The sequence below is a fragment of the Perognathus longimembris genome, chromosome 1 (genome assembly GCF_023159225.1).
Source record: "Perognathus longimembris pacificus isolate PPM17 chromosome 1, ASM2315922v1, whole genome shotgun sequence".
In the NCBI taxonomy this organism is placed as follows: Eukaryota; Metazoa; Chordata; class Mammalia; order Rodentia; family Heteromyidae; genus Perognathus; species Perognathus longimembris.
In genome coordinates this window covers 12,833,665-12,847,834 of record NC_063161.1, presented here as the reverse complement: position 1 = coordinate 12,847,834, position 14,170 = coordinate 12,833,665, and the positions used below count along the sequence as shown (strand labels likewise).

General features: G+C 43.5%; 2 protein-coding genes across 2 annotated transcripts in view; one reads left to right on the top strand and one right to left on the bottom strand.

The window, feature by feature from the left end:
- Nucleotides 1-2,706: 2,706 nt before the first annotated feature.
- Nopchap1 (NOP protein chaperone 1) lies at nucleotides 2,707-6,508 on the top strand. Its single transcript, XM_048356795.1, has 4 exons — nucleotides 2,707-2,853; nucleotides 4,136-4,222; nucleotides 4,439-4,575; nucleotides 4,952-6,508. The coding sequence occupies exons 1-4, from the start codon at nucleotides 2,736-2,738 to the stop codon at nucleotides 5,168-5,170; spliced, it is 561 nt and encodes a 186-aa protein (XP_048212752.1). The 5' UTR covers nucleotides 2,707-2,735; the 3' UTR covers nucleotides 5,171-6,508.
- A 3,242-nt stretch (nucleotides 6,509-9,750) lies between these two features.
- The window catches only part of Aldh1l2 (aldehyde dehydrogenase 1 family member L2), a 43,558-nt gene continuing 39,138 nt past the window's right edge, over nucleotides 9,751-14,170 (bottom strand). Inside the window, exons 22-23 of the mRNA XM_048356774.1 lie at nucleotides 12,897-13,096; nucleotides 9,751-11,445 (exon numbers count right to left, since the gene is read on the bottom strand). Coding sequence (XP_048212731.1) covers nucleotides 11,390-11,445; nucleotides 12,897-13,096 — 256 coding nt within the window. The 3' untranslated portion in view covers nucleotides 9,751-11,389. The remainder of the gene's footprint in view (nucleotides 11,446-12,896; nucleotides 13,097-14,170) is intronic.

Below are 14,170 nucleotides of genomic sequence, written 5' to 3'. Positions count from 1 at the left end.
TTTTGATATTCCCTTTCCCTTCCCCAGTTCTAATACCCGTATAAACAGTATCCAGGGTATTTGGATGAGATATAGTGGTGGCAGGAGTACAACCACAGGAAGGGACGTAGGGAGATTCTTGTATGCCAAATATGTGCCATCATTCATTCACTTACAAATACTTACTGAGCACTTAAGTAAATGTTATTCTCCCAGTATCTGTTCTGGGATTACAGTAAAGATCAAAATAAACAGGTGCCTTGCAGAATCCTGTTCAAGTGAGGCAAGACAATAAGCAAGTAAAATGTACTGTGTAACCATATGGTGATAACTACCATGGAAAGAAATAAAGCAGAGTTAAGGAGTTGGAGAGTTTGAAGGCAGAAGTAGGGAAGCAGAGAAGCCTTGTTTTGTTTTTGTTTTTGTTTTTTGGAATAATCTAGGGAGGCTGACAGTTTGGGCAGAAGGAACAAGTGTGAGGGGGGAGAATACAGCAAACACAAAGGCCTTAAGACAGAAGTGTTTGTATTGTGTTCTGGAAACTACAAGGATGCTTGAGGAATGGTTTCATGGTAGAGTACTTATCTAGCATGCATGAGGTCCTGGGTTCAATCTCCAGCAGGAGGAAGAAGAAAAGGAAAGGAGAAAGAGAGGCGTGCAGGGAATATGGAAGGGAAGTAAGAAATGAAAGGCGGGGGGTTGGGGGGAAAGAAAACACAAGCTTAAGGAGCTCTGTGTGTTTGCAGTGAGATAGTAGTAGCAAGTACATCAGAAAAATGGCTATTGGGCCATAGTAAAAGCTTTTGGCTTTAATTCTGAGACACTGAAAGGATCTGACTAGACGTGGCCAACTCTACTTAGATATCAATGAAATCACTGTGGAGAGCAGACTTAGGGAGCCAATGGTGGGCCAACTATTAAATGTCTTCTCTAACAATTCAGGAAAGGGGATGGTGGCCCAAAACAGAATGCAAGCATAGGAAATGGTAAAAAGCTGGCTATGGATTCATCTGTTTGAGCTAATAGAAGTAAAAATAAAAAGGCAGAATTGGATAATATATTAAATGTGGGGTGTGAGAGAAGACAGACAATATGGGTGCCCTTAGGGTTCGGCTCAACTATGAAAGGTTGGGGTTGCTATGGCTTCAAAGGAAAGAATGGAAAGATATATAAAGATAGAATCATGAGGAATAGGGCCATCCAGTGAGGCTCTGTACAGGAACTCAGTCTTCATAAATAGCTTTCTCACTTAGGTATGATCATGTCCCTTATTTGACTAATGAAGAATTGATATTTTTACCTTACAGTGTGCCAAGCATTCCATATTAGTAAAATGGAGATCATTCTAAAGGAAGGAAGGAAAGATCATGCAAGGTAGAAGGAAATACTTGGAATAATTTTAGCTAATTGGTAGAAACTCAGTATGATATTTGTATCTCTTAGAGTTCCCAGTTGATAGGCCCCTACTAAGTTTTTCCACTAACACAGGCAATGCTGCTAACAGGCCATTTTCCTAGTATCTGTAGTAAGTAGCTTTGAGAAAGCAAAGGTCTGCTGATCTTGAATGTTCAGTGGGTCTCCATCAAACTCTGCTCAAAGACTTTGCACTTGCTGTCCTCTTTTAAGTAGGATAATTCCCTTCTGTTCTTTCCACAACAGCCACTGAATAACATGAGCATAACACTTAGGAATACCAAAGCATGCTCAGTTCTGGTGGCTCCTGCCTGTAATCCTAGCCATTCAGGAAGTTGAGACCTGAGGATGATGGTTAGAAGCCAGCTGCTGCAGAAAAGTCGGTGAGACTCTTATCTTTTAACTAGCAAGAGGCCAGAGGTAGAAGTGTGTCTCAAGTGGTAGAACACCAGTCTTGAGTGTGGTGCTGAGTTTAAGCCCTGTAACAGCATGGAATAGGAGAAGAAGAAAAGGAGGAAGAGGGGAAGATTCACATGAATCCAGCATGTGTAAGCTTGTAGAACATTTTAAGTGGTATAAGCCAGCCACTTAAGCAGTGCATGAGTCCACTTATATGCCATAGTCAAAGTCATGGAGAACAGAATGACTGTACCCAGGGCTCTGAGGGAGGGAGAAATGGAGAGTTGTTTAACAGGCAGAGTTTCTAGTCTTGAACATGATTTAGTATTTTTTGTCCCAAGCATCAAACCAGGATTTCCTGCATGCTAACCTTATGCTGTACCACCCAGCAACACCCCCCCCAGCCCAGAATTCCAATTCTGCAAAGTGAAAATGGTCTAGAGACATGTTGCATACCAATGCTATTAAACAGTCAACATTATTGCAATGAGTGCCCTAGTGACTGACAGCATGTGGCCTTATTAATTCTGCAAGCTGAGGCCAGCCTGAGCTACCTGGGCAACATAATGAAACCTGAATCACCAAAGAATTGGAGGACGTTTGATTTATCACTTTTTTCTTTTAGCTAAATCAAGACTGCAAACTTTTTCCAATGAAGATCCCTAAGGAGTCTCAACCTCCCTCCAGACACCACCACTAACAGTAAATATAGGTGTTTTAGCAAAGTTTTTGTGGCCCTCTCCCGCCCCGCCCCGCCCTTTCTCCCGCCCCGCCTTCCTCCCGCCCCGCCCCGCCCTTCCTCCCGCCCGCCCCGCCCCTCTCCCGTATGCCCCGCCCCTCCCCGCCCTTTCCCCCGTTTCCCTCCAATCGCTGGCTTGTCCCCGCCCCTCTGACGGAACTTCTTGCCTAGCATCCGGGCGCTTTGCTGCACGCTGTCGGGAAGCATGGAGATCCACGGCGAGCTGGCGGCCGGCGCGAGCTGCTCGCCGCCGTCCACTCAGGGCTGCCCGAGGGTCTCAGTGTCTAAAGACCTGTTGACGGCGGGGAGAGAAGGCGGAGGAGGTGAGGGCCGGGTGGAGGTGGCAGCGGTGGCAGCGCCGCCGCCGTGGGCGCGCATGCGCGGCGGAGCAGCTCTAGGTTGGGGGCCCGGTGCCCCGCCCCCACTGTGTAAAGACCACACCGCCCGCCCCATCCACAGCCCCCGGGACTGAGCTGGGCGGCCGGGTCGCGGGCGGGAGTCGCTCAGTCGTGAATACTCACGCGGGTGGAGACCCGCAGACGGGCACTTCCCGTGCGCGAGGAGCTGGGGCGCCTGGGGACGCCATGGGGAGGCGCGCCGTGCAGGGGTGCTGGCTGCGAGGTCGGGAGCCTTTGCGGGTAGTGGGGAAGCGGACGATCACGGTGCCTGACACCCCGCCCTCCTTTCCCAGCACCTTCTTCGATGCCCCCCCCCCCCTTTTCTTGCTCAGCCCGAAGTGCTTCCAGAAATCCTCACTGGACTTTAGGCTCTGGAATAGAGGATCGAACTGCCTCGGTTCGAATCCCGGCTCCGCAGTGGGATTTTGGGAAGGTACTTACCTTCCCTAAGGGAGAATGGAGTGGGTGGATAGGCCCTATAGAATTTGTGACTAGGAGAAGGCAAAAAAACTGCTTGTGCCTGCTCTCAAGGAAAAGGTCTCCGCATCCCGAGCTGCCTTAGGCCTCATCGTAAGGATAGTCATAGCTTAGGGATCACACCTACCCCTTGGAGAGGATTTTATCTCCGTATTGTGAAAGAAGGGGAAACGGAGGCGTGGTGTATTAGACACGATGACAGCTTTCTGGAGCTCCTGTGGTTGGTTGGGAAGTGGCAAAACCTGAATTTGATTCTAAGCTTTCTGGCTTCAAAGTCTGTTCCTAATACTAATCCATTCAGTGGGTGATTCTTCAGCTGTGCTTTGATGATCAGGATTTTTGTGCTACAGAGTGATGGGATTTTCTGGGATTAGGAAACATGTGCAAAGGCTTGAGTTTTCCAAATCCTCTTTTCAGAGATCCTATGGACTGGAGAAAGGGGAGATAGATGAACCTAAACAACCAAAATGTTGGACTAGAACTTGGAGTGCCTTTTTTAAAAAAACAAACAAACAAACAAAAAACATCCTGTGCAATAGGGGCTAGTCAAGTCTTACAGGTCTTGGGAGGTTTGTTGACCCCCCCACTCCCCACCCCCTCTTGTGATACTGGGGGATAAAACCCAGGGCCCTACACATTCTAGGCAAGTACTCTACCACTGAATCACAGCCCCATCCCAGTGCCCTTATTTTCTTGTGCTGTAGTAAATGAAGTGTATGTATATTTGTAGGTATATGGGACAAGTTACTCATCAACTCCAAGCCTGATCCCAGGAAGACCTGTACTCTTCAGACAATTCGGATAGAGAGAAGTCCACGTAAGTCTTGTGCTCACTGATGCTTAGATTTGGCTCATCAAGCTGTTATTGATGGAATAGTCTCAAGATTTTCTCCTTTTACCATTTCCTTAATTCATTTGATGATGTGTCCTATAGTTCTCGTGTTGTCACTGCTCAGTTTAGAAGTGTTTTGCAGGAAAGCCTGTATTGCAGTTTACTAACATAAATGTTGATCTCCTACATTTTTCTCCATAGTATTAGATCAAGTCCAGACCTTTCTCCCACAGATGGCCCAGGCAAATGAAAAGTTACAGAAAGAAATGGCAGTTGCTCCACCAGACCGTTTCAACATTGAAAATATTGATGGGACTCTTGGAAATGTTATACAAATGGTAAATAACTGGGCTTGATTTTCATTTTTATTTCTTGAGGTTATCGTTGTGTCTTGTTAAGTCTGTTATACCTAGTGTGTTGCCTGACTCATGTTAATATTTGTTGGATTAAAGTCAATGGAAGTGTACAGGTTATAAAATTGGGCTGCAGGCGACTGTTCTTAGACTTTATCAAATGGAACTCATCCAAACCAAAGTTGATTTTGTGATGGATCCTGGTAACTTGAAGCATGAAAACGCCATTTATATTAAAAACATTTTTTCACGCTCTGTGCTTCAATATTTATCCTGAATGTTGGTTGGTCCATGTGTTGTTTTACTGCCACTTTTTAGAGAACTATTCTTAAATGGATTTCTCACCTTGTACCTTTTGCAGGATGTGGCCTTGTTTGAGATGAATCAGTCAGATTCAAAAGAAGAGGATAGTTCAGAAGAGAGTTCACAGGACACGTCTGAGGACAGTTCGGAATCCGAGGATGAGGATGACAGCGTCCCCTGTGAAGTCACTGTAGATACCATCAAGCTTCCTAATTCAGGAGGTGCAAAGGGCAAGATTGAAGTTTTGGACAGTCCAGCAGGTGAAGAAAAGAAATAAATTATTCGAAAATCAGGTGCTACATTCCTGCTTACTCTATGAAAAAGGTGGTACCTCGCTGGCACTTCGGCGTTTTATGGCCCTGCAGTCCTCTGTGTTCAAGAAAACTTGAAGCAAATTGAGATTAATAGAGGCTATTTGAGCAAAGAAAACTCATGGATCTGCCAGCACCCTTAATGGAAAGGAGTTCAGGGAGCTTGAGGGTAGCGTGCCCTTATAGCCAAAACGGAAATAGATAAAGTATTGGTAATGGCAAGGCACTTGCTTTATTTGGACATGGTTGATCACTTGTAGTCAGTTATTGCTGTAATTCAGCTGTTTGTGTTGGGCTGAAATCCATCTGTTTGTTATAAAAATCCACTCTTAATTTAGGTTTCAAGTTCCGTTTATGTACTGAGGTAGGTTGCAGGGTTTTTTAACATAGGAACCAAAAGTACCAGAGACAACTTCAGGATAATAGCCTTTTCCTTCTTTAACTTGTCATGTTGGATATGTTTTATTTCTCAGAGAAACCAAAGATAGGGTGGTGTGGGCCTCCTCTCCCCACCTCTTCCCTCCTATCCCCTTTCCTTTATTTTTACCTCTCTCTTCCTCTCCTTCTCCTCTTTTTCTTTTTTTCCCCCTCCCCCTCCAGACAGTCTCACTATTATAGCCCAGGCTGGCCTTGAATTCATGATCCTCTTGCCTCAGCCTCCAGTGTACTGGGATTACAGGAATGTACTACTGCTCTCAAAACTTTTTAAGAGAAAAACACTTTTGGTAAAGAAGAGTTGATTATTATATGTGTTATATATAAAATATATAATATATACCCTTGCAGTTTGAGCTGGAAAGATGATGCTCTGTGGTAAATTTACATTGCCATTGGCAGCAGGTGTATGCTGCATGAGCATGGACTAGATAGAAAAATGGGTTTTTCTTGATTTTTAGAGGTATTGGGGATTGAACTCAGAGCCTCACACATGGTAGGCAAGCACTCTACCATTGCTTTTAGGTTGCTTTGTAAATTTGGCTTCAAATATTTGCTGGCCTCAAACTGCTCTTCCTATCTGTGCTTTAGGCTCCTTTTCACCTCCATCCCACTCCAGGTCAAAACTTTTGACTCAGTTACTAAAAATCCTCCATCCAGTTGCCTGCTATGTGAATGAAGCCTGTCAAATGTTGAAAATAGGACTGTTGTTAATAACAGTCTGTTATTAGCCTGGTCTTCCTTCCTCAGCCTCTTGAGTGCTAGGATTCCAAGCATATATCGCCATGCCCAGTATACATCTTTATGTAAGATTTATTGTGACATTTAGAGTAGCAAACATCTGAATGTCCAACAATAAAAGATTAAAATCATGGGCTGGGGATATGGCCTAGTGGCAAGAATGCTTGCCTCGTATACATGAGGCCCTGGGTTCGATTCCCCAGCACCACATATACAGAAAATGGCCAGAAGTGGCGCTGTGGCTCAAGTGGCAGAGTGCTAGCCTTGAGCAAAAAGAAGCCAGGGACAGTGCTCACGCCCTGAGTTCAAGGCCCAGGACTGGCAAAAAAAAAAAAAAGATTAAAATCATGGAAATATGCAGAGATGTGTTTTTTGACATAGATGATCATAATATAATGTTAATGTAAAAAGTAGATAACAGGCCAGGTGCTGGTGGCTCACACCTGTAATCCTAGCTACTCTGGAGCCTGAGATATCAGGATCTCAGTTTGAAGCCAGCCCAAGCAGGAAAGGCAGACTCATCTCTATTTAACCACCAGAAAACCAGAAGTAGAGCTGTGACTCAAAAGTGGCAGAGCACTAGCCTTGAGCAAAAAAGCTCTAGGATAGCTCCCAGGCCCTGAGTTCAAGCCTCAAGAAGGCCTCTACTCACGAGGGCAAAAGAAATGGGGCATAGGAATAGAGGGAGGAAGGGTGAGCAAATGCAGTCGTTGTGTTCAGTGTACGGTATGTAAAAACTGAACTGTATAATGGGAGGGGGGAAATAGGGAAGAATGGTGGAAGGGTGACATTGATCAAGATGCATTGTGCTGATGATAACCTTGTAATTCCTTTGTATACTACTTAATAATAAAAATGAGAAAACATCCACTTGGATATAATAATCCCTCAGCCTACCTTGTCTCATGTTTTATCCAATCCTGGGGTTTGAACTCTGGGCCGGAGCCTTGTCCCTGAGCCCCTTTTGCTCAAGGCTAGCACTCTCCCACTTGAGCCACAGCACCACTTCCAACTTTACCTGTGATTAATTGGAGATGAGTCTCCAGGACTTTCCTGCCCAGGATGGCTTCAAATCACAAATCTCAGATCTCAACCTCCTGAGTAGCTAGGATTATAGATATGAGCCACCGTCACCTGGCTTTGCTTTTTTTTTTTTTTTTTTTTTTTTAACAGTGTCTTGTATATCTAGGCTGGCCTGAAAAATCAGTCTTCCTGCCTTTTGAATGTTCTAACCCCAGTTTACTTTGACAGCTTTGTTTTCTTGGAACCCTGCTACAGATGGCAGATGTGGTTCCTCACCCTGCCTCGAGCCACTGCCACAAAAGCTCTTGAAAAACAATACTGGGTGTTTTGGTTTTTTTTTTCTTCTGTCTATGAAATACTTCATGCTCACTGCCCCAAGCTCTGATTTAGACAAGGAATAGAAATTATTCAGCTTCATGGGCTGGGAATATGGCCTAGTGGCAAGAGTGTGTGACTTGTATACATGAAGCCCTGGGTTCGATTCCCCAGCACCACATATATAGAAAACTGCCAGAAGTGGAGCTGTGAAGAAGCCAGGGACAGTGCTCAGGCCCTGAGTCTAAGCCCCAGGACTGGCAAAAAAAAAAAAAAAGTGGTTACTTGGCTGACTGCAGGTGGTTTACATCTGTAACCCTAGCTACTCAGCTAGTTGACATCCCCAGATGTCATCCTTGTTGGGGGGAGTAGAGCTGACTCCATCTCGATGAGGGAAACATGGTAGCAATTGTTAAAATGAAGTTAAATATTAGGTCAACCTGACCACAAAATTCTGCTTCTGTAAATGGCTTGCTTAACTTGTTTGTTGCTTCTTCTACCCCCTGTGTTAACCCCCTACATCTGTGCTACGCTTTTACCTTTATAAACCCCAGCTCGAGTACTGTTAGAGGTCACAGTTTCAGCTCCCGAGTCTGTGCTGTGTCCCTGGCCAGTAAGTTCCCCTTTTGCTTCCGCAGTAAGTCCATCTTTTTGCTTGAGATTGTCTCTGAGTGGTGGACTCTTGGAGGGATGTGGGATCTTCTCCCTCGAACCCCGTAACAATCCTCATATCCTGAGATCTGATGACCGTGGTTCAAAAGTCAGCCTTGGCAGGCCAGTCCGTGAGACTTACCTCCAATTAAACACCAAAAGCAGCAAGTAGAGCTCTGGCTCAAATTTTGTGCCTCGAGCACAAAAACTAAGAGATAGTGCCCAGTCCCTGAGTTCAAGTCCCTGTGTGTACAAACACACACACACACATACACACAACGTGGTTACTAGGACAGCAATGCAAGCAGTTTTAGAAGTAGCTCCAGTACAAGGGATATGTATAATCAGTAATAAGATATTAGTAATAGCAGTAGTGAGACTCAAAGTCAGAGTAGGCCCTGGGGGTATAATCAAGGTGGAAGGCACAGGAGGTAGGAATGCAAGCTAGGGGATACTTTTCGACTAGAAGTCACAAATCTTCAAAAATGTATCAGAAATACAAAAGGATAAGGGTAAAGAGTCTGGCAGGAAAAGCTCTATAGCAGGTCATTTAGTTGATCAAGCAAAAAAGACCTTTAAGAAATGAGATACTTGCAAAATGGGTGTAAACCAACTGAACAACTCATGGAGGGAGAGGGAAAAGGGGAGGGAGGAATGAAGGAGGAGGTAACAAACAGTAAAAGAAATGTATCCAATGCCTAATATATGAAAGTGTAACCTCTCTGTACATCACTTTGACAAAAAATAAGAAAAAGAAAAAAAGGAAATGAAAGAGACTGAAAATGAGACAAGTATGACCAAAGGTATTCATGGAAGCAGCCAGGATCCTTTAGTCCATTTGCAGTGAAAGATTTCTTGGTGAGTAAAAGGATCTTTCCTAGTAAGGAGGAAGCTGCCTTAAGTGCATCTTCAGCTGGTGCCAGTAGCTCATACCTATAATCCTAGCTACTCTGGAGGCTGAGATCTGAAGATTATGGTTCAAAGCCAGCCTGAGCAGGAAAGACTCTTATCTCCAATAAACCACTCAAAAACTGGAAGTGGTGCTGTGGCTCAAATTGGTAGAACACTAGCCTTGAGCAAAAGAGGCTCAGGGATAGCACCCAGGCGCTGAGTTCAAGCCCCACAACTGAGAGGAAGAAAAGAAACAGTGCGTCTTTTAACAGCTCTTCTTGGGAAATATAGACTGCCATAAAACAAATAAAAGAAGGTTATTTTCAAGGCCTTGGTCATTTTATTCAAATATGCATTATCATCTTGAGCCCAATTCATATTCATTCCAACTTAGCACTCCTGATGAGAGATGAACTATAGAATAATTTCAAAAAATAAGGCAAAGTTTGTCTGTGAAATGAGGTTTGATCCATCCAGATCAAACTTTTTCTTCCTTTGAAAGGGTTTGTTTTTTGTTTTAATTTTGTTGCTGCTGCTCATTGATTCTGTGTTCCCTTCATCTAGTCTCCAAAGTAAGTACTCCTTGGGGGCTTCTTCACAGCCAAAGAACTCAGAATGCTCACTGAAATTCTGCTTCAAAGGGAGGATTGATGTCAGTTGCTCTGGGCATTTTCTGGGGGCTTCTGTGATTCTGGAAGTCCTTTTTACATATTATTGGAAACTGTGAGCACCATAGGGGGTAGGACAGTTGTAATTTCTCAAGTGCTGACTCTGCTCCTTGTTATGTGCATCACGTTCATTTTCTCATTAAATCCTGGCAATGCCCGATGAGAGAGGGGATTTTTTGTTTGTTTGTTTCCATTTTATAGATACCACGCTAGACTTTAGAGATACTAGGTAACTAACTTGGTCAACATCATATATCCAGAGAGCAGCAGAACCTATAGGTAAGAAATAGAAAGCAAGATGTGCTGTGAAGGACAAAAAGAAAAGAAAGAAAAAAAGTGGCCCCTTTCCTAGTGCCATTGCCATTTTGTATTGCTTGGCATTTGCAGTATTCTGCCATTTTAGGAACCCTGTTACAACCATGTGAAAAGCCATCTAAAACCGATCATTACAGAAACAGGTGTGAGGAATTAACACCTCTAGTTAATTAAGCCAACTCAATACATTTTAAAAAATAGTAATGGAAGAAAAGAGTTAAAATTTTAATATTTACCATGATCAAAATACAAGGTGAGGCACTTTTCATACAGTGTTACTGCACTGAAGACTGAGAAATGCATTGCTAGCCCTATTTTATGCAGTGAAGGCAGGGCTCAGAGATGTTGCATAAGTATCCCCAAATCATGACATGGATAGTGTGATACAAACCAAAATCAGTGATGAAAGGCTATTTTCTACGCTAGCTCATTATAAATTTCACTTTCAAGGCTATTTACTAGAATTTAAGTTATGTGAGTCCAAAGACCATGTCATTAAATTTTTATATACCCCTAATATAATATCATACCTGTAACCATTAGGTAGATGTTCAGAAATGGTCATGGGCTGATCCCTAATCATAATGGGTTAAAAAACAACACCAAAGGCACAAAGATCTATCCTACTCCAAAGACAAAAACCAAAATAACTACATGTACATTCTTTATCAGACATACTGTTTCTTGAAAACAAAGTTCTAGAAAATCTTTTTAATAACCATATGTATGGTTCAGAGGTTGGTTAAAACCTGTCCGCATACAGAGGTGGTAATCAATGCACCTTGTGCAGTAGCTGCAGGAAACTGACATTTCACAATGTTAGGTCACGAACATTTTAGTGTTGGTAGGGAATAAGCACCTTGATATTTTAAAAATGTGGATGATACAAAACAGTCAAAACCAACTACGGAAAATCATTTTCTGATATAAAAGGTGCTTTAGAAAATAAGTATTCTGGCACGGGAGCAAAGGCTCAGACAAGGTGTTTGGCCCTCTTTGGTGGGGTCTGGGTGTGGTTGGGTTTTTTGTTTGTTTGTTTGCTTAAGGCCAAAAAGAAATCCTTCCTTAGAACATCCAAGCTTGTTTCACATCTGGAGAGTTGAGAAGTTGTGTTGTCTGCCGAGGGTTTCTGGTGGTAGTGTTGCTCTAATACTCCAGTGTCACGGTCTTGGTTTTGAGGTATTCATTCAGAGCTTCTTCACCTGTGGCAGAAAAGAGCAGTTGATAACTGTGTTCAAAAGTAGATATGGCTGGTTGCTGATGGCTCATGCCTGTAATCCTATCTATTCAGCATCTCAGGATCACAATATGAAGCCAGTCTGGGCAGGAAAGTCCACAAGACTCTATCTTCGATAAAGTACCAAAAAAGCCAGAAGTGAAGCTGTAGATCAAGTGCTAGAGTACTAGCCTTGAGCAAGCCTCCGGAGAAGCTAGGATTACAGGCAGGAGTCACCAACACCCGGCTAAGAAGCATGTTTATTGTTGCCAATACATTGAGAAAAATCATCAGGACAGAAAAAATGTAAAATATACCCCAGATGAACCAAACCTACCACTCATAATTTCAGTAAATCATAAGCGTTTCATATGCAGAAAGAGGTAGGAGTATGGAGAATAAGATCCAAGGCCAGACTCTGTCTGCCGGGGGCCTGCCTGTGTGACTTCGGGAAGCTCCATGGACAGTGGACCTGTCCCCTGGAGTAACTGTGCCAGTGGCTTTTGCTCATACAGGTTAGGTTCTTTTAGAAAGAACAGGGCCTGACGCAAACGTAGCATTCACAGCTATTGCTTGAAAGGTGCTGCAGCTACAGCGAATCACAGTTTAGGCTTTCACAAAGTCTTGAGTCCCCAAGCTCCCAATCCCTGCCCCCTGCAAGGTTGATTCAACCTTGGAAGCAGCCAGAGTCAGGATTCAGTGTTGGACGCAATCATTGTCCTCCACCCACTTTCTTTCCTTGGTTCTTTTTTAGCTCTGCAGAATCTAAACCAAGCTGATTGTGATGGCAAATGTCTATAATCTCAGCACTGGGCAGGCAAGGGCAAAAGGATGATGAGTTCAAAGTCAACCTGGGCTATATGACACTAGCTTTAAAAACCAAAACCAAAAGCTAAACCAAGTTCATGCTGAATGTCAGATAAAAGGAATCAAACATATTCTAGTCAATACATTGCCAGTTGTTTTTTCCTCAGAATTAATCTTTTGAAAATAAGGAGACTGCACTTTTTCTGTATGTTGTGTTTCATGAAAATATTGAACAGTTTCCTTTTTTTTGTACAGGTACTGGTGTTTGAACTCAGGGCCTTGTGCTCAGCATTTTCCCTCATGGCTGGTGCTTTACCATTTGAGCCACATCTCCCAGTCTAGCATTTTGCTAGTTAACTAGCAGTCCCTTGGACTTTGCTGCCTGGGCTGGCTCTGAACATCAATCTCCTATTTCAGACTTCTGAATGTCTAGGATTCTAGGCTACCTGTACCTGGTTTGAACAGTTTGGTTTAGTTTTTTACATCCATTTCCCCTGTGAGCCTGGCTCTAACTGCCATGCAGGAAATGCCCATCCAAACAATCCCCATGTGTTCTCTGAAACCCCTCAAGTTTTCCTGTGATGGAGTTACAACAGATGCGTGTTACAGAAAAACCAAAGCCACACATACCCAAGTCTTTTCCAAAGCCAGATTGCTTCACCCCACCAAACGGGGCAGCCACGTCCGTCTTGTTGTATGTGTTAATAAAAACAGTCCCTGCTTCCAGCTTTTCACTCATGTACATGGCTTTGTTTATGTCTCTTGTGAAAACCCCCGAGGCCAGGCCATACTCTGTGCTGTTTGCTCGATGCAACACTCTCTCGATGTCCCTGCAAGATGTGTGCAGAAAAACACAGAACTTGGTGATGTGTAAAACAATATTCTCATTCTGTGCTGTCGAATGTTTCCCCTCTCTGCTAGAAGTAGGAAAACTTCCACTGCCACCTGCTTTGATGTTTATAGATGAAATATTCCAGGCTTACATGGAAAGAAAACCCTACGGAAATATTGAAACTCTAGAACACGGATTTTTTTCATATGCGTCAGGCAATGCCTTTTAAAGTAAGGGATCCTTGCAGGTTTTGTCAGTGATTATCATTCACACTTCCCACTCCTTGATTTTCAGAGTACCCCTTATGTTTGTTTGTTTTTATCTCTTCAGATTCTGTGCATGCAGTTCAAAGTTGCTTCATTTTTGGAGGAGTGGGGGAGTACTGGGGCTTGAACTCAGGGCCTGGGCACTATCTCTGAGCTTTTTTGTTCAAGGCTAGTACTTGATCACTTGAACCACAGCAGTTAACTGGAGATAAGAGCCTCATAGACTTTTCTGCCTGAGCTGGCTTTGAAAGTAAGCCTCAGATCTTAGCATTCTGCATACCTAGGATTACAGGCTTGAACCACTGCCCCTCAAGCTCCTTCTCTGCCTCCCCTGGAGCCTTTAAGGGGTCCCACAAGGCATGTCATGGAGGTGACAGTGTGATGATTTGGAGAGAGGATTCTGTAACCAGCTATGCCTTCATCTATTCTTGTGAAAAATGAAAATAAGATGAGCATGTAATGAACTAAAGTGACTTGAATACAGTAAGTACACCATAAAAAGCTGTAACCACGGTTCATAGCTTGTTTAATATGTGATGTAATCATGATTCTCTCTCCATAAACTGGAGGACAGAGGCTCCCAAAAGAAAGGATTAATGCCTCTCTTCATACTATATACTTTATACTATATACTTCATACTAAAGATAATGTTTGGTATTTGTTCATACTGTGATGTTACATCATCACATGACAGCAAATTAATTTACATGAAAGGAGAATATAGCCAGGTACTGCTGGCTCACACCTATAGTTCTAACTACTCAAGAGATTGAGATCTGAGGATCACAGTTCGAAGCCAGCCCAG

Excerpts from the sequence above, each read along its gene's own strand:
- Nopchap1 (XM_048356795.1), top strand. The coding sequence starts at position 2,736 with ATGGAGATCCACGGCGAGCTGGCGGCCGGCGCGAGCTGCTCGCCGCCG. Across the intron at positions 2,854-4,135 it reads GGGGAGAGAAGGCGGAGGAG|GTATATGGGACAAGTTACTC; the intron begins GTGAGGGCCGGG and ends GTATATTTGTAG. Across the intron at positions 4,223-4,438 it reads TCGGATAGAGAGAAGTCCAC|TATTAGATCAAGTCCAGACC; the intron begins GTAAGTCTTGTG and ends TTTTCTCCATAG.